The sequence below is a fragment of the Armigeres subalbatus genome, unplaced genomic scaffold (assembly GCF_024139115.2).
Source record: "Armigeres subalbatus isolate Guangzhou_Male unplaced genomic scaffold, GZ_Asu_2 Contig1981, whole genome shotgun sequence".
In the NCBI taxonomy this organism is placed as follows: domain Eukaryota; kingdom Metazoa; phylum Arthropoda; class Insecta; order Diptera; family Culicidae; genus Armigeres; species Armigeres subalbatus.
In genome coordinates, this window is record NW_026942816.1 from 341,673 (window position 1) to 368,774 (window position 27,102).

The 27,102-nt window shown below is 42.0% G+C and overlaps 1 protein-coding gene across 1 annotated transcript in view; it reads right to left on the bottom strand.

The window, feature by feature from the left end:
• Positions 1–25,371, bottom strand: part of LOC134203591 (mannosyl-oligosaccharide alpha-1,2-mannosidase IA-like) — a 50,384-nt gene extending 25,013 nt beyond the window's left edge. Inside the window, 2 exon segments of the mRNA XM_062678470.1 lie at positions 16,721–17,459; positions 25,114–25,371. Of these exon segments, the coding sequence (XP_062534454.1) occupies positions 16,721–17,152 (432 nt within the window). The 5' untranslated portion in view covers positions 17,153–17,459; positions 25,114–25,371.
• Between the last annotated feature and the right edge of the window lie 1,731 nt (positions 25,372–27,102).

A 27,102-nucleotide genomic window follows, 5' to 3' on the forward strand; every position in this document is an offset into this window, starting at 1 on the left:
GGAGAAGTGCCCGCCCGTGTTTGTCAAGGGCGATCCACCGGATTTGCGCCCAAAAATTCGCCAGCTGATCGTTAAGGGGCTGAAATGTACTTTTCGGCTCTGCAGCGAGGGCGTGAAAATGATGCCGGCAAACAAGGACCATCATCAATCCGTCGTGGAGTTCCTCGAGGTACACAAGTATGAGTACTACACTCATGGCCATCCCGGCACCTCAAGGCTTTGCAGCGAGGACTTCACGACATGAAGGAGGAAGAGCTCCAAGCAGAGCTTGAAAGTTGCGGACTGAAGCCAGTGGCCGTGCACAAGATCGCTCGTCACGACAAGGCGAGGAGATATCGCGACCAGCTTAACCTGATCCATCTGGAGCACGGCTCCACTACCTGGAAGGACCTGAAGCTGGTTGGCGTTATAAATGACACCGTCGTTGACTGGGAGCGATATCGGCCAGTGCACCGCGATGTTACGCAATGCACCAACTGCTTCAATTTCGGGCACGGCACCAGGAACTGCCGCATGAAGCCGCGCTGCAACAAGTGTGGCGAACCCCATCCGACTGACGAGTGCGACAAAATGGAGGTGGCCGATCCCAAGTGCGCCAACTGTGGCGACAAACATCGGGCCACCACAAAGGGCTGCCCAAAGCGAGCCGAGTTCCTGGAAATCCGGAAGAAGGCTTCCACCAGGACCATTCCGAAGAAGAACCGTGTTCCTGTAATCAACGAGGTAAACTTTCCAGCCATCCCGGCACCCCGTCGTGTGATTCCAATACTCCCACCGCTACAGCCGCACAAGCGACTGGCAGCGGCAGATGCATCGGTCCAAGCTCCAACATCGTCGGCACCATCCACCAGCAAATGGTCCCCTCTCCCTCCTCCTGGGTTCCGTCGGCAGTCGGAGAACGAAGCCGTCCCATCGGAAGAATCTGCTCCGCTGTACACTCCGGAGCAACTGATGCCGATCTTCGCGCAGCTCGCCACTCGGCTACGCAGCTGCAAAACCCGCTTCGACCAGGTCTTCACTCTTGGCATGTTCATCATTGAAAATGGCTGCTAGGGTGGGCCTGGTCAACTGGACGGTTTGCTCGCTCAAGAGCAAAATAATTGAGCTGAAGGATTTCCTTGAGGAGAAGGAAATAGACGTGGCGTTCATCACCGAAACGCATCTAAAACCGGAGGTGAACGTCAACATCCCGGACTTCCGCATCGTGCGACTCGACCGGCCGACCAGGGGAGGCGGTGTGGCCATCGCTCTTCGCTACAACATCAACTGTCGTCTGCTTCCAAGCTTCCAGCTCAGTGTTATCGAGGCCATCGGTGTCGAAAACACTACTTCGGTCGGCACAATCGCGCTCATCGCGGCGTACTTTCCAACGCAAGCCAAAGCCGGCGATGGATCATCGGCTGCCCTTCGGAGGGACATCGTCAAGCTGACGCGGAGGCAAGGCCAGTATATCATTGCCGGCGACTTGAATGCCAAACATCAAGCCTGGGGCAACAGTCGCGGCAATTGAAACGCCACCATCTGGAGCAACGATATGGAGGAAGGCAACTACACGAACTTGAGCCCGGATTCCCCCATTCGACTGAGTCGGTCCGGTGTCCACGCAACCCTCGACCTCTACATAACAAACCTGAGTGACCACGTCTCGCAGCCGGTCGTCTACCAGGAGCTCAGTTCGGATCACTATCCGGTGGTGGCGGAACTTTGCTCCTTGGTCAATCGGCACCAGCAGTTACGGCGAAACTACCACCGAGTGAACTGGCAGCGGTTCCAGCAGTGCGTCGATAACACCGTCGATTACGAGGTGCGTCCGGAGACGCCGGAAAGTATCGACCGCCAGCTTTGCGCTATTGAGGAGGCGATCACGGCGGCTCGGGAGCAACATGTACCAACGGCTCGGCAGGTAAGCAACTCCTTAAACATCGATACACTCACCAAAGATTTGATTCGATTGCGGAATGTCACTCGCAGGCAGTTCCAGCGTACTGGACTGCCTGAACTTAAGGCACGCTGCAATCGAATCACAAAAATTATCCAGGCCAGAATGGTGGACCTCAAAAATAACTATTTCTTAAATAAAATCCGCACTCTCCCAGATTATGCTAAGCCGTTCTGGAAAATGAAAAAAATACTAAAATCCAAGCCTCGGCCCATTCCACCTTTGATCCCATTAGACAATAATGGCTCTAAGGATCGCTTGATAACTCCTGCAGAGAAGGTCGCTGAAATAGGTCGTCACTTCGTCAGCTCACACAATCTTGGGCAGAACATCGGCAGCCCACACGAAGCAGCCGTCAACGAGCATGCTAACAACATCGATTTGATTCCCAACGACTTCTCGGATGAGTTGGAGATCTCAGCTGGCGAATTGACGGCCTATATCAAATCAACGAAGAACATTAAGGCCCCAGGCTTCGATAGCATCCTGAATCTTGAGCTCAAACACATGAGTGCTCCGTTCTCAGTGTCTCCGGCTCAGCTACTTCCCATCGTCCTGGAAGTCAGCAAAAGTCATCTCCATCCGGAAGCCTGGGAAGGATCCTTCATCCCCCAGAAATTATCGTCCCATCAGCCTTCTCTCAGGGTTATCCAAGCTATTCGAAAAAGCTATTCATCATCGGTTACTTGAGTCTGCCGAAAATCTCAACATCTTGCTCGAGGAACAGTTTGGTTTCCGACGCGGTCGATCAACTGTACACCAACTGACTCGAGTTACCAACGTCCTCAGACGGAACAAGTTTGTCTCAAAAACATCCGCCATGGCCTTACTCGATGTCGAGAAGGCATTTGACAATACCTTGACGCATGATGGCCTGGTGTACAAACTACAACGCTACAATCTTCCCAGCTACCTGGTGAAAATAATCAACAATTACCTGTCGGCAAGGACATTCCGGGTCTCAATCAGCGGAGCGAGTTCCAATGCGCACAACATCGTCGCAGGCGTCCCCCAGGGCAGCATCCTCGGGCCCCTGCTTTCCAATCTGTTCACCTCCGACATGCCAGAACCTCCAGAAGGCGGCATTCTGTCTCTGTTCGCAGATGACACCTCCATCGTCTACAACGGTAGAGTGATCAGAGCGCTAGTGGCAAAACTCCAACGAGGCCTGGATGTCCTGAAAGAGTACCTCACCAGTTGAAAGATCTGTATCAACGCAGCGAAGACCCAGGTCATCATTTTCCCCCACTCTAAATCCCCTAAACATGTTCCGCCTGGGGACTGTAAAATCATCCTCAATGGCACGACTGTGGAATGGGCCAATGAGGCCGACTACCTTGGCTTGACCCTCGACAGCAAGCTTATTTTCAGGCAACAGGTTGACAAAACGGTGACAAAGTGTAACGTTTTGTAGTAACTAATGTACCCTTTGGTCAACCGCCGGTCGTCATTGTCCCTGAAAAATAAGCTTGCAGTCTACAAGCAAATCATCCTCCCTGTGATCGAATATGGCATGCCGGTCTGGGAGAGCTGCGCTAAAACCCACCACCTCAAACTTCAACGGGTCCAAAACAAATTCCTGAGGATGATCCTCAACACCCCTCCCAGGACAAGAACATCCGAGGTCCACCGTCTGGCCGGAATAAAAACCTTACATGAACGCTTTGGTGAGTGTAAAGAAAAGTTTAGGGTCCGTTGCTTGCATTTGGATCAGGCTTCAATTAGGGCGCTAGTTCCAATCTAGGTTATCAAATTTTTATTGTAAATATTAGTGTACATAGTAGTTAGGTTATCGAATTAAAAAAACATACTAGCGCTTCATGAAGGCCGTCATGATACATTATATTTTAAAAATTAAGAAAAAACATAAAATTAATAATAATAATATTTAAAATTGAAGTTGGAGGGCCAAGCCGGCCGATGTACATGGTTAAAAATAATTGTAGAACAAAAAAATGTTTAAATAAAGAAGAATTTTACTACTACTACAAACATGTTTTGCGAGTCACCTACAAGTTTAAGTGCCCGACAGAATGAAGTCCTGGCTTAGACGAATTGACGAATTCCAACAACCAGGTAAACAAGTTATGTATTATTTTACTAGATAAAGCCTCATTCAAACTCTCAAAGTAATCAACCATGACAATGTACATATGTCACTTCATCGACTTAGAGATAATATCACTTGAGGTAAATTTGAAATTAAAAATAAGGTGGAATAACATGAATTGTCATAAAACAAGTTTAATACTATTCCATTTTATTCCAGCACGTTGTATTGCTTTACAGATACGTATTGCGACCTCAACTGTTAGGCCGTCTTCATCAGTGTTTCGCAATTGACTCGACTCAAGTTGATTGATTTTTTTTATTGCGATTAGTCATCGGCGTGGCAAAATTATGATCGGGTCTTTCCGATACAAGACAACTAAACCTTCAAAAATTCCATTGCAGTTTTATATTCCATTGCAGTTTTATATTATTTCCCGTAAAAAATTGCATCTCGTTTTATTGTCTCAGTCGATTCCTTGGCTTTTTTAAGGTCAACTTTCTCAAAGAATCCATATTTTTTGAAGCTTCTAACTAATTTTAAAAACGTAACCAAAACCTCAATGATCATCTTCCCCCCATATGACGGTACCAGTTTCTATCTCAGTTGGTTATTGACAGCGCTCTCCATGCACAACGCCAACATGTCCCTCGTCCACCAATTTGTGAAAATTGCTGATGTAAGATTGTGATCTTAGTCTCCCCACCCCCTTGTCTGTCGTACCCCATATCGAATGTCTTCCTCTTGTTGTATATTTCAATGTCTGTCGTTAACCCCTTTCGTATGTCTTCCTCTCATTGTTGTCTCCCAAAAAAAAAAAGTTTGTCCCGTTACAGATGTGAAACATCGCCAAGAATGTCAACTATGTGAACATCAGCATCGTAATTACTTAAGCACCCTAAATTCCCTTCCTTTCCTATTATATTATTGTATTCCCTAGCCTCGACCAAACCGCGAGTCTTTCGGTTCCCCAAAACTAACATTATGTATAAAATTTAAGAAATGAATTGTTAAATAATTTCGGCTCTGTAACACTTCACGGCAATTGAACCTCCAAAATAAACGAAAGTTAAAAAAAAATAACTCCATATCTCGAAATTTTATGCATTTCTAAGGCATTTGGCATCAACAATTTTTTTTTTATTTCGAAAAAAAAATCCCAAACATTTTCTTCCCAGTCATTTTTTTTCTAAATCTTTTTTTCGTGATAATACAAGATCTCAACGTTTCATACATTTCTAAAACATTTGGCATCAACAATAAAAATTCGATTCTCCGGAGGTATAAATCTTACTAAGCGTTTGTTCTCCATATCAGAAGACGTGTTTTTCAAAACTTGACAAATTTTTCTATTTTTCAGATCGAAGATTATGAAACGAGATTTTGGAAAAATTGTCATAGGATTTCCTGCTAAGAACGCTTTGTTCGTTGAATATGGATTGTAGTGTACAAGGAGACGAAGGAAAAAGCTCCTGTTTCAGGATTACGAGTTCGTTCTTGTTCCAGAGTCAGGATTGTGCTAAGTATCATTTGTATTTATTTATTTCTTCGTCAATTACTTAGTATCTATTAGCTATAATCTCTAAGTCCGTAAACTATAGTTTTTATAATTTTTTATTTTTACAATTATGTATAAAGGAAGTCATTGATCTTCTGGTGCAAACTTTTTAATCATTATCGATATAAAAACAGATATTTTGAAAAGGAAATAAAATTTACTGCTCAGTTGTATGCTAAGTATCTTACGAGCATTTGGCATTGTGAGATGACAAGCTCACATGTTCTAAATGTGTATCATCTAAAATTTGGATTTATTGACGAAGCATCAGAAAAATAACATTTTATGAAATTATATGTTTATAAACATAATCACACCAGCCACTATAAAAAGTTGGTAATAAATTTTTCCACATGTAAATTTTAAAACCTAGCATCCATACATAGGGTAGATTCATACATAGGGTAGTTTTTCTAGTCACTAACTTTTATGGTGGCGGTAGTGGAACAATAACCGATTTTTTTTTTCTAATGAAATTATGCCGTTAGTTCAACTTTTCGAATTCAAATATGACGAAACTAAATCACTGTTGTATGTTTTGTTCAAATTCAAGTCTTTTCTGCTAATTGTGTATTACAGATTTCCATTTTCGGTGCGATCAAACTTTTTTGTTTCATGTGTCAATTTTCTTCCAAATTATTTTTTCTAGTTACGCAGTCAATTTTAAGAATAATACACGAGCTGCCCATCAGAAAAGTGGACAAGATTTTTTTAAAAGCTTTATTAAGGTGTTTTTTTATTCTAGATTAAGTTCCACACCGAAGTGGATAAGATAAAAAAAGAACTAAAGCCGAAGAAGAGTATTGCAAAAGTTGCTGTTTAAGTTTATTCAGCGCTGTTTGAATGCCCTGACGTACCGATAGCGGAAATTTTACAAAAAACCCAATTTAATTCATCGAGTAGTGATACTGCCTTTCTCGCATTTAGCCAAGACACCAACCTTATATGGAACCAATATGGTTCGATGTACCATTTTCTTAATAACTTCTAAACGCAACGGTCGATCGTTACCAAATTCGATAGTGATCAACTAGAATTTTCCCTTTGTCGAATGTAACTTGTTGCGAGAAAATCGGTTAAAGCTTACTACATGAAAAGTTGTCTAATGTTTTTCTTAGCTTTTGTGCACACACATACACACAGACAGACAGCCATGTGCTTATCTCGTCGAGCGGAGTCGATTCATATATAACACTATGGGTCTCCGAAACTTATATAAAAGATTCGTACTCAGGTGAAATGATAGCCTTTCAATTTTAACTTTGTTGTACGAGAAAACAAATACTATATATTTTAAGGAAAGCCATAAGGAGTTTTTAGGAATATATGGCACTGTTTGTCCAATATATATTTTACTATCTACCTTTTTCAGAATTTCCACAAAAGTTTTTCTGTTTTCCTCCGGAAATCCATCTCAGTTTCCGTAGAAAATTATTTCGATCATTTATCGGAAATTATTTCGTATTCATATTGATTCTTCTAATTTTCATTCAAGTGAAATCCAATCAAATTTGTACGATTAAGATATATTGGAGATTCGTGGAAATTCAAGAATCTCGAGAATGTTTACCCATGCAATCTAGGAAATGGGACCTGTGGCAGAAGTCAGGGAAGTGCACTGCATTACAAGTGTTTCAAGGACAAACTATTACGATGGATTTGCTGATTAAGAAACATTTAACTTCAATACTGAAAAACAAAAATTTGAAAGAGCGGAATGACTTATAGTTCAAACTACAGAATGGTGAGTCCGTTCCATAATTATATTATATTAAATTGATTTCACTAAATACGTGCTAGGATCAAAGATATATATATTGTAACGCGCATGGCGTTTTGGAGAAGGCTTTCTATTAATCGAGTCGGTATCCAAACTAAGGAGGGCTTCGAAAAGTAACCTCCGGTTCGGACCGAATGACTGCCAGAGAGTTCTCGGTTGAAAAGAGTGTTTATTTTTGTCGTTCAATGGTTTAAATAGAGTTTTCACAATTTGATTATCTTAATGCCTATGTATGATAGAATGAGACAGCTGGAGTGACTACCAAAAATGTTCAATACTGAGTCAGTAAAATTGGTGCATTTTCGGGCCTAGCCGGTTGTGCAATTTGACACCTATCGATTCAAGTGCGCTTGGTCTCGGACCTCACGCGGGGCAAGGAAGGATGGATAGATAGCAACTAGCGATGAGCCACACTTGTCGCATATGGATGTAATTTCATTCTCTTGCACTTTTCGAGTGCATTGATCGGTTTGTATTGGATGGTGTTTGGGTTTGTTTATGTTTTTGGGTTTAGGTGATCAGAGGTTCTCAAGTCACACGACAATATCATTGATATGTATCACTGATATAAATTTAAGATCCCGGAAGTATAAATACTTTGCATATATCGATTTGATATCTGAGAGTATTTATGCGGGGCTTGCTGTGCTGAAAATTACCTCAAGATGTGGTCTGTAGCTTCTTGTTGAAGGGTTATTGGTTGCACAGTAGCTATCACCTTCTATCTCCAGGTCTAAAAATGTTTTAATCTATGGATATGAAAAAATATCAACAAATAGATGAAGACACGTTTCTTCCATAAAAGCACTGCCGGACAGTGGGAGATAGAATGGAAACACACACACACTCATTGTCTCTTGTGATCTATTTAAACTGTAGTTATGAATGTCGCTCATTTATTGAATTATCATAGAACATATTCATATGGTTATCATTTTTCATCATTTCTGCTTCATATACAAATCTACGTTTCTATTCTTTCCTATCAACTCTGGTCGTTTTCTACTACGTGCTAATCTTTTTATGCAAATTTACAACACTTATGATTCAAATATCGAAATAGTTTTTAGATATTGTTGAAGAGCGTCATAAACAATAAATATAAGTTGATAAATCGTGAAGAGTGCAAGTGTGTTCGTATTTTGTTTTGGACGCAGTACGGTCGCGCGGTTATCTGATCCTGCTGTGTGGGCGAGTAAATTGGAAAGTGAAACAATCAGTTCAGTGCAGATTTGTTCGTGTTTTGTATTGTACGTAGAAAGATCTGAGATCGCTTCCAGACGTGTTTTCTTCAGTAATCAGAACGATCGGCCGGTCATCGAAATTTTGTTCTGCTTTGTGCGGTAAGCAGAGCGATCGGCCGGTAACCGAAATTTTGTTCTGCTTCGTGCGTGTATGTAAATAAATTAGATAGTAAAAGTTTAAATCGCGTCTAGACATGTTTTCTTCAGTAAGCAGAACGATCGGCCGGTCATCATAGTTTTATTCTGCTTTGTGCGGTAAGCAGAACGATCAGCCGATCACCGGAATTTTGTTCTGCTTTGTGCGGCCTTTAAAAAAATATCGATCAAACTACACGCTATACACGGCATACCGTTTACCAAAACGAACCCTGCCACACTCCCTACCCCATATAACCAACATCCCAGTGATCTCTCGTGGAAGTGCAGATGACTCGTCGGCTTCTATCAAAGCGAGTATCACGTCAACAATTTCCTACCCATTCCCTAATTGACCTGCATTCGGACACGGCCGGCGCTGGTATTGCTTATTTTTTGGGTCACCAGTTCTTACACATTGAAGATGATGTTAGTCCCAAACTTCATCTGTTGGTTCTCTGTGTAACTACAGCTGACCTGGCAATAACGGAGGAGCAACCGTGGGCGGTCAATCATGCTCATGCTCATGCTGCTAAGCGTTTGTTCTCCATATCAGGATCGGCTCACAATAGCGTCTGTTCTCTATGTTAGGGGCGGCTGATCATCGTCCGAGTGCCAGCGAGGGACTCTAAGTGAAACTGTGCACCATGGTCTACCGGCAGGGTGACCACTTGACTTACATTTTAAAATTCCCGCATATTTCCCGACTTTTTCCCGATATTTTTGAAAAATTCCCGATATAATTTTGAAGATTAAAAAAAACGTGAATAGTCATAATTTCTTCTAAAAGTGAGTTGACGATTACATTTTTTGTTAAATATCTTAGCTGCGCATATGCACAGCAAATGTCTCGAAATCGACAAATTGAAATGAAACTTGCGGAAAAGAATCCACGTGTCTTGGTATGACTCGAACCCTCAACCTCCTACTTCTCGACAATTACTGTCAAAAATTTTATCAAGTTTTAGTGTCTCAGCCAATTCTTTGAATAATTAAAGCTCATTTTTTTAAGGCTTCTAAGAATGAAATCAGCAATGATTCAGTTTCATTGCAAATTTTTGAACGTTTTTCAAATCATGAGTGAAATAGAACAAACTCGCTGGTATCCCCCAGCAGTGTTCTATTCGTGTTTGAAAAATTCTCCATTTCATGAAAAAAAAATATTGCTCTTTAAAAAGGCGAATTGTGGATCAAAGTGGATTGGAAACAAACGAAAAATATTTGAATCTCGTGATTCACTCGTGGTTTAAGCCAGTCCAGGGCTTAAATCTTTTCAATTAAGATAATAATAATTATAACCTTTATGTCTTTCATTGCTTGTTACCTATCTCTTATTTTTGCCTCATCTATTTTGAGCTAATGAGACTTATTTTACTTTGACTACAGATTTTTTATGGATTTGATTATTTTTACTATTGATACACATCCTGATATTATTATAGCATCATACTTTATTGTTTATGCCAGTCTCTGCTTCACCCTTATGCTGGTTTACGACCAAATTATGTTCTATAATCTAAAACACTTCTCCTGTACATCATTACCATGTGATAAAACAAGATGTTAACAACGAATGACGAGAGATTGTTGAGATGTGCGCCTGGAATCGAACATAATTGGATATACTCGATTACGGTCCATAGAGTTTCCAGGCAAAACTCGAGTCACTTTCAAGAAAATATCGAACAAGCATCTTCTTCAGGGATCTACAAGCTGCAACGAAATGCTAATTATCTCTTTCTAGGACCCTCGGAGATTTCCTTGGTCTCAGAAGCCTTCCGAAGCGTAGGTGGCATGTTGCTTTCATAATCACTACAGCAATACCATTTTCACAATACACAGCCGGATAGTTCCTCAAATAGTTTCAAACGTTAAGTGGAAAGGCCAATCCATTTAAAAAAATAAATGATGTTTTGTCATGCTTTACACTAGAATAATTATACATAAATTTATAAAATTAAAAAAAAATTAAATTTATAAATTTAAAAAAACATACACAACGAACAATCAACAAGAGAGTACGGACCGGAACCATCGGCGAAGACCACTGCGACGAAAAGGGACTAGCGATTGGAAAGTCGGGTCGTGGAAATGCAAATCTCTCAACTTCATCGGGAGCACACGAATACTCGCCGATGTGCTCAAGGACTATGGCATTCGGCATCGTAGCGCTGCAGGAGCTTTGTTGGAAGTTTAGACCGACTATTAGGAAGTTCAGCGCTCACCGGCTGACGAACGAAAACGGCCTACGACTAATTGATTTCGCCACCTCCAAGAATATGGCCATTCGCAGCACCTACTTCCAACACAGCCTTCCGTATCGGTACACCTGGAGATCACCACTGCAGACAGAATCACAAATCGACCACGTTTTGATTGATGGACGGCACTTCCCTGACATTATCGACGTCAGGACATATCGTGGCGCTAACATCGACTCTGATCACTATCACTGGTGATGGTTAAACTGCGCCCAAAACTATCCGTCATTAACAATGTTCGGTACCGACGACAGCCGCGGTACGACCTAGAGCGACTGAAGCAACCTGATGTCGCCACTGCATACGCGCAGTATCTCGAGGCAGCGTTGCCGGAAGATGAATACAGAATACAGTCTGCTGGAATACAGTCAAAGCAGCCGTTAACGACGCAGCGGAGAACAACGTCGGGTATTTGGGACGAAGTCGACGGAAAGATTGGTTCGACAAAGAGTACAGACAGATTCTGGAGGAGAAGGACGCAGCGCGGGCGGTCGCGCTGCAGCAAGGTACCCGACATAACGTGGAACGTTATGGACGAAAGCGAAGACAGCATACCCGCCTTTTTAGGAAAAATGAAACGCCGCTTGGAAGAAGCGGAGTACGAGGAGTTGGAACAGCTGTGCCGTTCTCAAGAAACACGCAACTTCTATCAGAAGCTCAACGCATCCCGCAAAGGCTTCGTGCCGCGACCCGAAACGTACAGGGATAAGGATGGGAGCATCTTGACGGACGAACGTGTGGTGATCGAAAGGTGGAAGCTGCACTACGAGGGACATTTAAATTGCGCTGAGAGTACAGGCAGTGAAAGTCAAGGCAACGGAGGAGATTACTACGTCAGTTCAGCGGACAATGGAAGCCAACCAGCCCCCACCTTGAGGAAAGTTAAGGATGCCATCCAACAACTAAAGACCAATAAAGCAGCTGGTAAGGATGGTATCGGAGCTGAGCTCATTAAGATGGACCCGGAAAAGCTAGCCACTTGCCTGCACAAATTTATAGTTAGAATCTGGGAAACTGGAAAACCGGAGGAGTGGAAGGAAGGGGTTATATGATCCATCGAGCGATCACCATCCTTAATTCCGCCATCTTCCGACGTTTGTCACCAGTAGTGAATGAATTCGTGGGAAGTTATCAAACCGGCTTTGTTGACGGCCGCTTGACAACGGACCAGACCTTTACTGTACGGCAAATCCTCCAAAAGTGCCAAATACCAGGTCCCAACGCACCATCTGTTCATTGATTTCAAGGCGGCATACGACAGTATAGACCGCGTAGAGCTATGGAAAATTATAGACGAGAACAGCTTTCCTGGGAAGCTTAACAGACTGATCAAAGCAACGCTGGATGGTGTGCAAAACTGTGTGAAGATTTCGGGCGAACACTCCAGTTCGTTCAAATCTGCGCCGGGGACTAAGACAAGGTGATGGACTTTCTTGCCTGTTGTTCAACATTTCTAGAAGGTGTCATGCGGAGAGCCGGGTGTAACAGCCGGGGTACGATTTTCAACAGATCCAGTCAATTTATTTGTTTCACGGATGACATGGACATTGTCGGCCGAACATTTGCAAAGCTGACAGAACAGTACACCCGCATGAAACGTGAAGCAACAAAAGTTGGACCAGTGGTGAATGCATCGAAGACAAAGTACATGCTAGTGGGCGGAACCAAACGCGACAGGGCCCGCCTAGGAGGCAGTGTTACGATGGATGGGAATACCTTTGAGGTGGTCGAGGAATTCGTCTACCTTGGATCCTTGCTAAAGGCTAATAACAATGTTAGTCGTGAAATACGAAGGCGCATCATCTGTGGAAGTCGGGCCTACTACGGGCTCCAGAAGAAACTGCGGTCAAAAAAGATTCGCCACCGCACCAAATGTGTCATGTAACAAGACGTTAATAAGACCGGTTGTCCTCTACGGACATGAAACATGGACAATGCTCGAAGAGGACTTGCAAGTACTCGGAGTATTCGAGAGACGGGTGCTTAGACATGGCAGCGAAGAATGAACCACGAGCTCGCTCAACTCTACGGCGAACCCAGTATCCAGAAGGTAGCTAAAGCTGGACGGGTACGATGGGCAGGACATGCTGCAAGAATGCCGGACAGCAACCCTGCAAAGATGGTGTTCGATTCCGATCCGGCATGTGCGAGACGGCGTGGAGCGCAGCGAGCGAGATGGGCAGGCCAGGTGCAAAACGACTTGGCGAGCATGGGGCGTATTCGAGGATGGAGAGATGCGGCCTCGAACCGTGTAATGTGGCGTCAAATTGTTGATTCAGTGTTATCTGTTTAGATGTAGACTAAAATATACTTAGTATACGAGAAAGGCAAAAATGAATGAATATCTGACTATAATTCGTAACTGAAATACCTGTCAAATTCTCAGCATTTTCCTTGGAAAATAAAACCAGAACTTTCTAATGTTTCTGGGCGGGATGCTTACAATCTTGTAAGGATTCCGATCAGAATCGTCCCGATATCCTCACCATTATATTACTAGCAGACTTATTGAAATCTAACTTTTTTTATTTGGAAGATAATTGGTATATTGAATGAATTCTCATCAGGTCACTACCAGGATAAAAATTTACAGTAACTTGTATGACATAACCCATTGAAATACAATAGATTGTATGGCAAACAATACAAACTATTGTATGCTTATTGTAAAATGTTCACGGTTGTAAAAGATCTTTATTGTGCGTACATTAAAATAAATATATTTAAATGTTTCCGATATATTCTATTATATTTTTATTGTTCGCTTATGTTTAGTATTGCTCATCCAAAAACTAAACAATTTTTAAAAGTATTCGGTTTGGATGATCTGGAAATCTGTCTAATGTTATTGAATTAATATAATTTTGGAATATTTCATGGATTTATTATATTGATGAAATAACAATTGAAAACATAATGAACGCAGTGGTTCATCCCGAACAAAAAATAAATGAAAATTTTATCATCATAATATCTGATGACATGCCTGATAACATGTATCCTTGTTCCTTTACAGAAATGAAGCTTATGATAAATAAAATACTGCTGCTTGCTGGTCACTGATTGAAGATCGTTCAGTGGCTACCATTGGCCAATCTCACCAACGGGATATAATAAGAACTGATGCAGGTAATTTTCCCTTTTCTTCTCGACGTATTTTTTTCCTAATAAAACTGACATTCTTTTATAATTTACATTTTTCACAGGTTTATATCTATATGTATTGTCTATTCGGAACAAAGTTAGTACGCTTTTTAAACCAATGTTGGATTTTTCTCCAGATACAGGCAACCCACTTAACTTTGAAAGTAGTGCGCTGGATTCGTCTAAAGATATGCTAAACAACCGGAGGAAAATAAAATAATTTGTAAAACAATTAATTGTATTGTATTTTTATTGTAATATTGGAGTATAATGTATTCTAAATCCTGTTGTATTTCTATTGTAAAACAATAGAAACAGTAATTGAAACATTTAAAACACAATGTTTTCTATTGTTTTGTCGCTCGAAATCATCCCATTGAAGAACCGTAAAATCAATTGTTTTGCTCAGAATTTTGTATGGAAAATTTTCGATTTTTTTATTGTAAAGATACATAACAACCCCCCTTTTTAATTGTAAAAGTCCCATTTACCATTAATTTTATCGTGGAAAACCATTATTTCTCATGTGATTTTATTGTCAAAATTCCATTATATTCAATGGTAAAAATTATGTTTTAAATGGTGTTGTAACAATAAAATTTATGATATTTTAATGATATTTTTTATCCGGGTATCGCAGCTCTTCTTTTCCGTATTGCCATTACATCCCCCATTGGGACATTGTCGCCAGCTTAGTGTTCATTGAGCACTTCCACAGTTATTGACTGCGAGATTTTTAAGCACTTCCAACCCAAAGATTCCCTATACCGGACCGGAAATCGAACCCAGCCACCTTCAGCATGGTCTTGCTTTGCAGCCGCGCAATTTATCGCACTGCTAAGGAAGACCCCATTATCGTAGCAGCATGTAAAATACCTTTCTGAAAAGATGTGTGTTGTGTATACAGGGGTTAGACAAAAAGGTTGAGATAGGCAAAATTTTGTCGAAGTTCAAATCAGCATAACTTTGCGTAGATAAATCCGATTTCGATGAAATTGGGACCATCGGACGCGGAATCTCTTCTAGTATACTATCCCCATGCAAAACTTGAGATAGGTTCTTGGCCACCGGAGATGTTCCGGGTTTTCCGAGAGTATGTTGAAAATCCATTTTTTTTTCTGCTTGTCATTTTATGTGACGTTTACTGACATCTTGTTTTATGCTTTCTCCAGAAATTAGAACTAATATGCTGACCAAAGCTGGCTGCAAATCCAAAATCCATAAGGTATTCGCAGAGATATGGCCATTTTCGTGAAAACGGTACGAGATTGGCCATACACCCTGAATAAATATCACTTTCGCAGAACATTCGGAACCTGTTACAAATTGGCCAGAGAGTCTTAAAGTCCTCAAACTATATCTTTAATAAAGATCCTATATTCATCGTCTTGAGAAAACATGAATTTTGACACCCATTTATGCATGGTTCCAGATGGTGCCAAAACCGACTCTTCCGGGAAGGCCCTTGGAACCTGATATAAGGGTGGCAGTGGACACTATCATTTTGGAAATGTTTCTGTAATCATCGTCTCGCAAAGCCATGAAGTTAGATACTCATATTTGCATTATTTCGATCTGTTATCATTTCATCATGTTCCCGGGACCGTTTTTACGGAAATGGCCATATCTCTGCGTAGTTTTGATAGACTCACGATCTACAGCCACCATTGGTCGGCATATTAGTTCTAGTTTCTGGACAAAGCATAAAACAAGATGAAAGTAAACTTCATATAAAATGACACGCAGTGAAAAAAATGCATCTTGAACGTACCCTCGGAAAACCCGGAACATCTCCGGTGGCCGATGACCAATCTCAGGTTTTGCATAGAGATAGTATACTAGAAGAGTTTCCGCGTCCAATGGTCCTAATTTCATCAAAATCGGATCATTCTACGCAATGTTATGCTGACTTGAACTTCCGCAAAATTTTGCCTATCTCAACCTTTTTGTCTAACCCCTGTACATAGATAATAGGTGTGATTTTTTATTGGCTCCATGGCTCTGATGATCATCCTAATTGAATTTGATTTTGAACAATAAGAAATCCTCCATTTCCATCCACACAACTATCAAGTGATATGTACTTTATATTAATTCACATTTCAACAACAAAAACAAAGTCCTACAACGAAGACACATCGGTGTTGCCATTTTTCAAGTTGTAACTGCTACTGATCAAACCAATAATTCCAAGCAAGGTAGATCTAATCCAGCTATAAAAATAGAAATCCAAGGAGCAACATAAATTGTTGATTTGACCTTCATCAACGCTTCATTTTTATTTGAATACACACCGCACATTATATTTATATCGTAGATCGAACTTCTCGATTAAAACATTTTATTGTTTAGTTTCATGAATGACTATGTAAATGAATACATTAACCTTGTTTTCAGGCGATAAACTTGATTTCTCGATTCTGATGATAACGATTTAACGACTTAAGCTTATGATGTCTTTTTTATTTTATATCATTTTAACAACATATTAGCTCTTCTAACACATCTGAAAAAGATCGAAACATCAACATGAGCATTGGATCACATTTATGACTGTATGACTGTCCATCAGTGATGCCCACATCTATCACTCGGTTGATCAACTTTACCTGCTTAACCCTGTCTCGCTTATCATGATCCGTGCCAGCGCCGTCATTCTGCTCCTCTATTCGGAACCAGTTCGCCGACCGATTGTACGCCGGCAGATAGCTCACGTTCTGGAAGGCCGGACTCCGCCAGCTGTATTCTTCCCCGTCATCGTAGTCCACGGTTAGGCGGGACCAGTGCTGATAACTGTAGAATGGCCCCCCACGGCCACCAACGCCACCACCTTTGCTGAACTCGTCCGCGTCCACAATTAAATTGTCGGCACCACCTCCAGCACCCCCACCCACAAAACTATTGAACTTTGTGTAGTCGTCGTACGTCCGATACCGCTCGGCTGCCCGATCGTCGCTGGATCGTTTGTGAACGACGAGCGTCACACCGGTAACGGCCACCACAAACAGCGCTGTCGCGACCCCACTCAAGGCCGGTGCCATAGCACTGAGCTCACTCGATTCCCCACTCGCCCCGTCACTTCCCGCACTGTTGTTGTTGTTTTGGTTTTTGAGATCTTCACTTGCGTCGTTGCGCTTATCCAATTCAATTTAATTCAATTCAATCTTCTTTGGCGGTGACAACACCGCACTGCTGCTGATGCTGACTGCTGGACGACAACGCTGCTGCTGCTGCTGGCTGTCTCTGTGTCATACATTCACTGAAGAATGCACAACAAGCGTCGCTCAATAAAACATCCGGTCCACAGCTACTGGCGCGGCGCGGCGGTTTTGTCTAAATTGGTGGTGTCTGCGTGTTGGACGATGATGATGATGATGCTGACAAGGTTGGGACCTTAGAATTGGATGACGAGTGAGATTCACGTTCATCGATTCACCACTGACAGAGCAGAGATCAGGAATGGAGTTTCGAGGTCCACTACCACTTTTTTTATGCCTTGGGTATCGAAAGTTGCATGTCACGCACAACGTCAACCAGCGCCGGTGATGATAATTAAATTTGCGTGGATTCAGAAGTTAAGAGTTGATTGATACAGGGGTCTAATTGATTCGATACATTTACGGTCCTTATGTTGTCAGAAGTCAGCAGTATTATAACCAGTGTTGTGCTGAATCATTCTCAGACGATAATGATTACAATTTTTGTTTGAGAATTTTTTTCAAATTAGAACCGTAGGCGTGTTGTCCTCGGCCAAAGCTTCTCAAATTTTGGAATCAAACGATAACATGCTGTATGAAACTTTTCGTAAACTTTCCGGAGAACTTCCTGGATAAAATATATCAATTTCCAATAGGTTTTTCGAAGGAAGTTATTTTCGAAAAAACGCGAGGTAACTTGCGTAGTATTCATTTTTTTTTTAATGAACTAGAAAAATGTTTAGACGAGTTCCCGTAAGAATAACCAAAAGAACTCCCCGTTATATTTTCAGAAGAATTTCCGTAGGAAGTGTCACATTATTTCACATTATCTCTATTGCAGTAGAGATTCTCAGAAAAATTTTCGTCGAAATGCAAAAAGGAATTTCTGTAGAAATTCCCAAAGTAGTGCTCTGAGGAATTTCCGGAAAATTTTTAAAGACATTTTCCAGTAGAGTTCCAAGTGAAGTTTAGTGAACAATTTAAAAATTCTCAGAGATGTTTTTTTAAAATGATTTTCAGGATGAATTCTCAGAGGAATTTCCGGAGCAATTTTCTGAGGACTTTCCGGAGTGATTTCCAGAGGAGTCCTGGAAGAATTTCAAGAATTTTGGGATAAATTTCGAGGAATTCTCGAAAGAATACTTCCTTACTTATGGGACCTGTACACTCTCAGTGGTGCAAAGGGCCGACTTGAAAAATCTCCATCCTGAGCTGTTCTGTTCTGTCCTGTTAACTATTCAGCTATCGTTTTAACTTATTGCCAAGTTAGATTTCGGTCGGCTTTTTTTTATTTCTTTATTGAGGCTGCGCCGCCATCAGCCTCTGGGTCTGCCTGTCTACATATTTCATTTCCGCCCCTACGTAAGGTGTGGTTAGAGGAAAAAAGCGTAAGAATACTGAGAGGAAATCATGGAAGATGTTTCGCAGGACTTTCCGTAGAAATTACTGGAAGAATTAAAGATGGAATTTTCTGTGACAATCCACTATGGTCCAGGATACAGATTTACGCGGAAAGATGAATTTTACGCCAAAACTATATTTTTTAGAAAAAACTGTTGTTCTACAAAATTGTTCGAAATAGTAAGGCCATCATTATGGTTCTACCAAAAAATAGAGTGGCCCATCATATAAAAAAAATTAGAAAATATTTTTTTTATTTCTCAGAATATAGACATGTTATGTTCTACAAAGTTGTAGCGCAGCTCATTCCAATCAATTTTGCTAAAAAAAACTTTTTCTATAGCTCTTAAGTTGGCTGATTTAGAGCAATTTTACCTAATTGGATTAGGGTGTACCTCAAAAAAACAGTATTTTTGATCTACTTTTTTTGTTTCAGATTTCTCGAAAAAGTCTACTTCAGGTGACATTTAGAGCTCAAAAAAATGCAACTTTTGATGGATAAATATGCACAATATCTTTTTCCGATCAAAAGTTATAATCATTTTTCTGTCAAAATTGCATTTTTTTCATAAGTTGATATCTCCGGTTAGGGCAGACCAAAAAAATATGTTTACACGGCATCTAAAAGAGAAATTAATATTCTTCATTATGTCAAAAAATTGGGGATATGTTATTTTTTTATCTCAAGTTTCACCAAGTTTACTAAAATCATGTTTTTTTCAAATAAATTGATATAACTCGACAACGGAAGAAGATACAGACGATATTCTTATAGCAAAACACGCGTTATGAAAAGCCCCAAAAGTCTTCAAAAGATGACATCCTAGAAAAATAAAAAATGAAATGAGCAGATCATAAATCTTGTTTTTTGAGGGACACCCTAATCCTGGTAAATAAAATTACTCTAAACAAGTGAGCTTAAGAGCTACATAAAAAAATTATATAGCAAAGTTGATTGGAAAAGGCTGCGCTACAACTTTGTAGAACATTTTACGTCAATATTCCGCAAAATAAAAAAAATGAAAATTTTACATTTTTATAAAATGGCCCACCCTATTTTTCGGTAACTCTATAATAAGGGCCCGAGTATGCAGAATAACTTTGTAGAACAAATTTTGTTTCTTAAAAGTATGCTTCAGACCGAAAATGCATCTTTTCTCGTAAATCTTGCAATACGATGATAATGATAAAACTTATAAAAATTGTTAGAGCTGTAGATTTTTTATTTTTCATTTCTCACGAATGTCATCTTCTGAAGACTTTTGGGGCTTTTCATAACGCGTGTTTTGCTATAAGAATATCGTCTGTATCTTTTTCCGTTGTCGAGTTATATCAATTTAATTGAAAAAACATGGTTTTAGTAAAATTGGTAAAACTTGAGATAAAAAAATAACATATCCCCAATTTTTTGACATAATAAAGAATATTAATTTATCTTTCAAATGCCGTGTAAACATATTTTTTTGGTCTGCCCTAACCGGAGATATCAACTTATGAAAAAAATGTAATTTTGACAGAAAAACGATTATAACTTTTGATCGGAAAAAGATATTGTGCATATTTACCCATCAAAAGTTGCATTTTTGAGCTCTAAAAGTCACCTGAAGACGACTTTATCGAGAAATTTAAAACAAAAAATTAGATCAAAATAATGTTTTTGAGGTACACCCTAATCCAATTAGGTAAAATTGCTCTAAATCAGCCAACTTAAGAGCTACAGAAAAAGTTTTTTTAGCAAAATTGATTGGAATGAGCTACGCTACAACTTTGTAGAACATAACATGTCAATATTCCAAGAAATAAAAAAAAAAATACCTGATTTTTTTATATGATTGGCCACCCTATTTTTTGGTAAAACCATAATGATGGCCTTACTATTTCGAACAATTTTGTAGAACAACAGTTTTTTCTAAAAAATATAGTTTTGGCGTGAAATTCATCTTTCCGCGTAAATCTGTATCCTGGACCATAGTGCAATCCCGGAGGGAACCGCGGAGAAATTTCCGAAGTAATTCTTGGAAGATATCGCGGAGGGAATCCAGGAGACATTCACAGAAGAATACCAAAAATACCCTGAGAAAATCCTTGAGAAATTCCCAAATTTTCAAAGAAATACACGGAAAGTTTTTCAAAGGCATTTCTGTAGAAATTACTAGAAGAAAACACGAAGAAAATCCCGCAGGGTTTTCTACGGGGGAAATCTTGTAGGAAATCCCGAAGGATCTAACTGAAATCCTCGACACCCATTATGAGATGAGTGTATTATTACTTTCCCCATCAGGGGTAGTACACTATAATCAATACGAGGAGTATATTACTTATGCATGAAGTGAAGTAGGTCGTGAGATTTATATCACCACAGAAATTGCCGTCCGCTCGCTTTTAAATCTACTTTTATATAAAAATCTTCATGTCTGCCGCACAGCAATGGTTTTTGGTTTTTGAAACTTCTAGTCTTCTTCAGTTTTTTTTTTTCTTCGAATTCAACTCTGAATTCTTTAGAAAGCCTGTAAAATTTTCAGCAGTACTACAGAATATTTTGAAAATTATTTTCGAATATGGTTACGATTAATCTCTGTTTCTGTGAAACTATGGTTTCCAAGAGACTCGGAAGCCTCCTTCCAAGAGGCTTGGAAGCCTCCTTCCAAGAGGCTTGGAAGCCTCCTTCCAAGAGGCTTGGAAGCCTCCTTCCAAGAGACTTGGAAGCCTCCTTCCAAGAGGCTTGGAAGCCTCCTTCCAAGAGGCTTGGAAGCCTCCTTCCAAGAGGCTTGGAAGCCTCCTTCCAAGAGGCTTGGAAGCCTCCTTCCAAGAGGCTTGGAAGCCTCCTTCCAAGAGGCTTGGAAGCCTCCTTCCAAGAGGCTTGGAAGCCTCCTTCCAAGAGGCTTGGAAGCCTCCTTCCAAGAGGCTTGGAAGCCTCCTTCCAAGAGGCTTGGAAGCCTCCTTCCAAGAGGCTTGGAAGCCTCCTTCCAAGAGGCTTGGAAGCCTCCTTCCAAGAAGCTTGGAAGCCTCCTTCCAAGAGGCTTGGAAGCCTCCTTCCAAGAGGCTTGGAAGCCTCCTTCCAAGAGGCTTGGAAGCCTCCTTCCAAGAGGCTTGGAAGCCTCCTTCAAAGAGGCTCGGAAGCCTCCTTCCAAGAGGCTTGGAAGCCTCCTTCAAAGAGGCTCGGAAGCCTCCTTCAAAGAGGCTTGGAAGCCTCCTTCAAAGAGGCTTGGAAGCCTCCTTCCAAGAGGCTGGGAAGCCTCCTTCCAAGAGGCTGGGAAGCCTCCTTCCAAGAGGCTGGGAAGCCTCCTTCCAAAAGGATCGGAAGTCTCCTTCCAAGAGGCTCGGAAGCCTCCTTCCAAGAGGCTTGGAAGCTTCCTTCAAAGAGGCTCGGAAGCCTCCTTCAAAGAGGCTTGGAAGCCTCCTTCCAAGAGGCTTGGAAGCCTCCTTCCAAGAGGCTCGGAAGCCTCCTTCCAAGAGGCTCGGAAGCCTCCTTCCAAGGGGCTCGGAAGCCTCCTTCCAAGGGGCTCGGAAGCCTCCTTCCAAGGGGCTCGGAAGCCTCCTTCCAAGGGGCTCGGAAGCCTCCTTCCAAGGGGCTCGGAAGCCTCCTTCCAAGGGGCTCGGAAGCCTCCTTCCAAGGGGCTCGGAAGCCTCCTTCCAAGGGGCTCGGAAGCCTCCTTCCAAGAGGCTCGGAAGCCTCCTTCCAAGAGGCTCGGAAGCCTCCTTCCAAGAGGCTCGGAAGCCTCCTTCCAAGAGGCTCGGAAGCCTCCTTCCAAGAGGCTCGGAAACCTCCTTCCAAGAGGCTCAGAAGCCTCCTTCTAAGAGGCTCGGAAGCCTCCTTCCAAGAGGCTCGGAAGTCTCCTTCCAAAAGGCCTCGGAAGTCTCCTTCCAAGAGGCTCGGAAGCCTCCTTTCAAGAGGCTCGGAAGCCTCCTTTCAAGCAGCTCAGAAGCCTCCTTCCAAGAGGCCTCAAGCCTCCTTCCAAGAGGCTCGGAAGCCTCCTTCCAAGAGGCCTCAAGCCTCCTTCTAAGAGGCTCAAGCCTCCTTCCAAGAGGCCTCAGAGCCTCCTTCCAAGAGGCCTCAGAGCCTCCTTCCAAGAGGCTCAGAAGCCTCCTTCCAAGAGGCTCAGGCCTCCTTCCAAGAGGCTCAAGCCTCCTTCCAAGAGGCCTCAGGCCTCCTTTCAAGAGGCTCGGAAGCCTCCTTCCAAGAGGCTCAGAGCCTCCTTCCAAGAGGCCTCAAGCCTCCTTCTAAGAGGCTCAAGCCCTACTTCCAAGAAGCTTGAAACCCACTTCCAAGAGGCTTGGAAGCCTACTTCCAAGAGGCTTGGAAGCCTTCTTCCAAGAGGTTTGGAAGCCTATTTCCAAGAGGCTTGAAGCCTACTTCCAAGAGGCTTGGAAGCCTACTTCCAAGAGGCTTGAAGCCTGCTTCAAGAGGCTTCGAAGCCTACTTCCAAGAGGCTTGGAAGCCTACTTCCAAGAGGCTTGGAAGCCTACTTCCAAGAGGCTTGGAAGCCTACTTCCAAGAGGCTTGGAAGCTTACTTCCAAGAGGCTTGGAAGCCTACTTCCAAGAGGCTTGGAAGCCTACTTCCAAGAGGCTTGGAAGCCTACTTCCAAGAGGCTTGGAAGCCTACTTCCAAGAGGCTTGGAAGCCTACTTCCAAGAGGCTTGGAAGCCTACTTCCAAGAGGCTTGGAAGCCTACTTCCAAGAGGCTTGGAAGCCTACTTCCAAGAGGCTTGGAAGCCTCCTTCCAAGAGGCTCGGAAGCCTCCTTCCAAGAGGCTCGGAAGCCTCCTTCCAAGAGGCTCGGAAGCCTCCTTCCAAGAGGCTCGGAAGCCTCCTTCCAAGAGGCTCGGAAGCCTCCTTCCAAGAGGCTCGGAAGCCTCCTTCCAAGAGGCTCGGAAGTCTCCTTCCAAGAGGCTCGGAAGCCTCCTTCCAAGAGGCTCGGAAGCCTACTAATAAGAAAGAGAAGAAGAAGTTACTCTGATGGTCCTTTCGACAATTTTTGAAGAAACTTCTTTTCTACGCTTCAACAAAAAAAGTATATGTCTGCATTCGAATGGACATTGCTCGATACATACACTTCGTTAGTGCATCTGGTAGAATTTCTCGTAGAACTTCCGTATTCAAAAAATCATTTTACCTCGAACGTCTGGTAACCCACTCAATTATTTTCCTAAGAAATCTTTTTCAGCCTAATTAAGACTTACATATATATCAGTGGTTGCTGCTCCAACATTGATCCGAACTTATGGAGGAACCGTTTTTCGGGGCCCGAAAATAAATTAATATTCGAAATATATAAAAAAAATATTTTTAAATACTAAAATATACTAAAAACTTGCAACCATCCGTATCCAAAACATCATTTGTAATCAATCGATAATATTCATGGCAACCTGTCTGTCATCTCATGTAAGTAAAACACAAAACTAAACCGTGTCAAAATCGAACGTTGCTAATGCGAATGAACCCTACAGTAGACAGTAGACTCAATTAGCTTGGAAACTTTCACATGACTGCTAAATTCCAACTCAAACTAATAGCCGGTGCTAACCGTCCTCTTGATTAGCGTAAAATATAAGTCGCTCTTTCGGTTGTTTTACGTCTCATTTTGAACTCTAGCACCCTGTTGTTATTATCTTAGTCAGCTCAAAACGGTCGCCTTCATCGTCTACGTAAACAACTTTTTTTTTCAACTACCAGGGTGCCATATCTGCGTTCAAATTCGCGCCAACTAAGTACAATTGAACAATAACTCAAACGAACGACGGCCACCGCACCTCTACTGCGGTAGTCAGTTCTCAGGGCTACTAAGGGAAAAATGGGTCACTTTATGCCGTTTGAGACGATCTCCGTAGACGAACACAAAACGCAAGAAATCTTCATCGTCGTGTCGCCGTCGACTCGACATCATTAATCAACATCATCATCATCAGCATCATCCATTTGGCCGGTCAAGTAGGCCGTTTTCTCGTTTTATTATGATTTCGCTTCAACCAAAGTAGGCTTGCTTTTATTGCCTGCTTAACATATTCTTCCGTTCCGGTCTTCTTTGTGCTACTATGCTCTTCAAGTAGTCAGCGATACGAAACTTTCGCGACGCGGTTGATTGCACAATCAGTTTCACTTTCGACAGACTACCCAACCCATAGTATAGGAGGGACTTCAGCACCGCAGTCCCGTTACCACACACACGCGACACCCAACTCAACTCGCTTTATGTTTTTGCAGTGTAGCATATGATTTGCGGCTAATTTGCATCGGTGCGGCACATTGCGTTGCGAGTTCACTAAACCGGTTGGCAGGTCGTTAAAGCTCGATCGATAGAATCGAGGTCTGGCAGAAACCGGTGAACGCACTGTCATGGTCAGGTGTCGACCTTTCTGAAAACAGAATCTCCAACCTCACTGTGCTTAAACCGTCACTCAACTCTACTACGATGATAGGGCAGACAAGTTTCCGTCCCGTTCCAGATCAGAGAGGCAGCTCCCAATGACAATCCACACAATCGACCGGCGCGCGCAAGACGACCCGAATGAGATTCGCTATGCTGGCTTTTTTTTTCGCTTCAGCTTCTTCGATTCGAAGGCAACAACTACCTACTATATGGGAATTGAACTCGTTCTGAGCCACTGGCTATAGTTCTGGACGGTCCCGCACTACGCCGACACGACCCGTTGCCATACGCGATCGATCCAAGACTGACTCCGCGAGAAATAAAGAAGGAGGAAACATGCTGCCTGTCTGCCGAAACGAGCGGCGTACGACAAAGCTCAGCTGATCGTCGCTGCGATCATTCTTCCATTGGCCCACCACGGGGAACAACAACTCAAAACATGTCGTTTGCCGGCAACACGAATCACACGAAGAACTATTACTAAATGCATGTGGGTATTGGTCGATATGTGAGTCGAAGTTGACTTAGTGATATTTGAACTGCTTACTATGCACGGTGATGGCGAATAAAGCGCGATATGTGTTTGCATATGATATGGAGAATTGATTCGCGCGGAACGCGATCAATTTGATTCGGTCTGGAAGCAGCTTGATTTCATTTCGAGCAAAAATTTAAATTATTTTTGATTGCAGAATGATGTGTTAAGCTTCTCTGAAAACATTCTTAATAGAATGAAATGCGGTTTAAGAATAAGGAATTGCAGCTGTGTTTGATATCATCTTCACCTTGAAATAAATGTGCTGATCTCAGTGTAGGCACAGACAAACATACGTAACTCTTCATATGAATAATTCCAAAATGTATCGCCACTCGATTTACAGAAAACCTAACTGTCATCTATTATCGTAATCGCGAGCAATACAGTCGATTATTATTGATTCCCATTTGACGTATACGCAGAACGCGTATTGTTTCCAAACGCATCAAAGCAGAGAAGATTCAGCAGCATGTATACTAATCAGATTCAGATCTAAGCGATTGAACGCAGCACAGTTGTATTTCCGTAAAAACATGCGAACGATGTTGAAATGGGAAGTGTTACGTCTGTTTGTCACTGGTCAATGGGGCATGTTATACCATCGATATGTTTGTTATACCATCGATATGTTTGCTTCGTGTCATATCCAAAGTACAAGAAAGCTAAGTTGATTAACCTCCTTCGGCTGAAACCACTACGGTTCCAATAGCTTCGTGCAATGTCAGATCAAGTCCCACCGTCGGGTCTATTGGGTAGAATGCTGATATAGTGGGTTTAAATAAAAATGAAAACATAAGTCGATTCAACTCAATTCTGTATGGTTCTTGTTCTTCGACATAGTGAAGTTTGGGGCAAGTGTGTCACTAAAGTGATTTAAATTGGAACTTTTTGCTCCTCTACGCTTAAACGCTAATATTTGCTGTATTAAGAATCTTCCTAAATTTTCGGCTAATTTGATAGTAATTTGACTGCGCACGTGCAGTTTGAAGATTGTAAAACAGGCTTGGTGGTCATATGGCCACCACGTCTGCCTTATACGCAGGAGGTCGTGGGTTCAATACCAGGCCCGTTCACTTCCTTCTAGTTTTCATATATTTCTAAAAATGGGCCTATATTTACAAACTTGACTAGTTCTAACAGGTAACTGTTTTGGAATATTGGAATATACATCACTCTTTCATTACTATCACATAGGCAAGCCGTTAACCAAGACGAACCTCTGCCATAGAACCTAACCCTAAAATTCCAACAAAATTCCGCATGAACTCGTGGCGAGTGCAAAGGTGTTCTCGGCTTGCAGTGGACGAGTGATTGCATCATCGATTCCTTCCCATTCTCGATAGATCGCGAGGACATGGCCAGCGCCGTTAGGGGCCGTCCAGAAACCACGTGGTCATATATGGGGGGAGGAGGGGTTTGGAAAATGACCACGATAAGCCACATGGGGGGAGGGGGTGTTGCTCTCGAACCACGTGGTTTTTTTT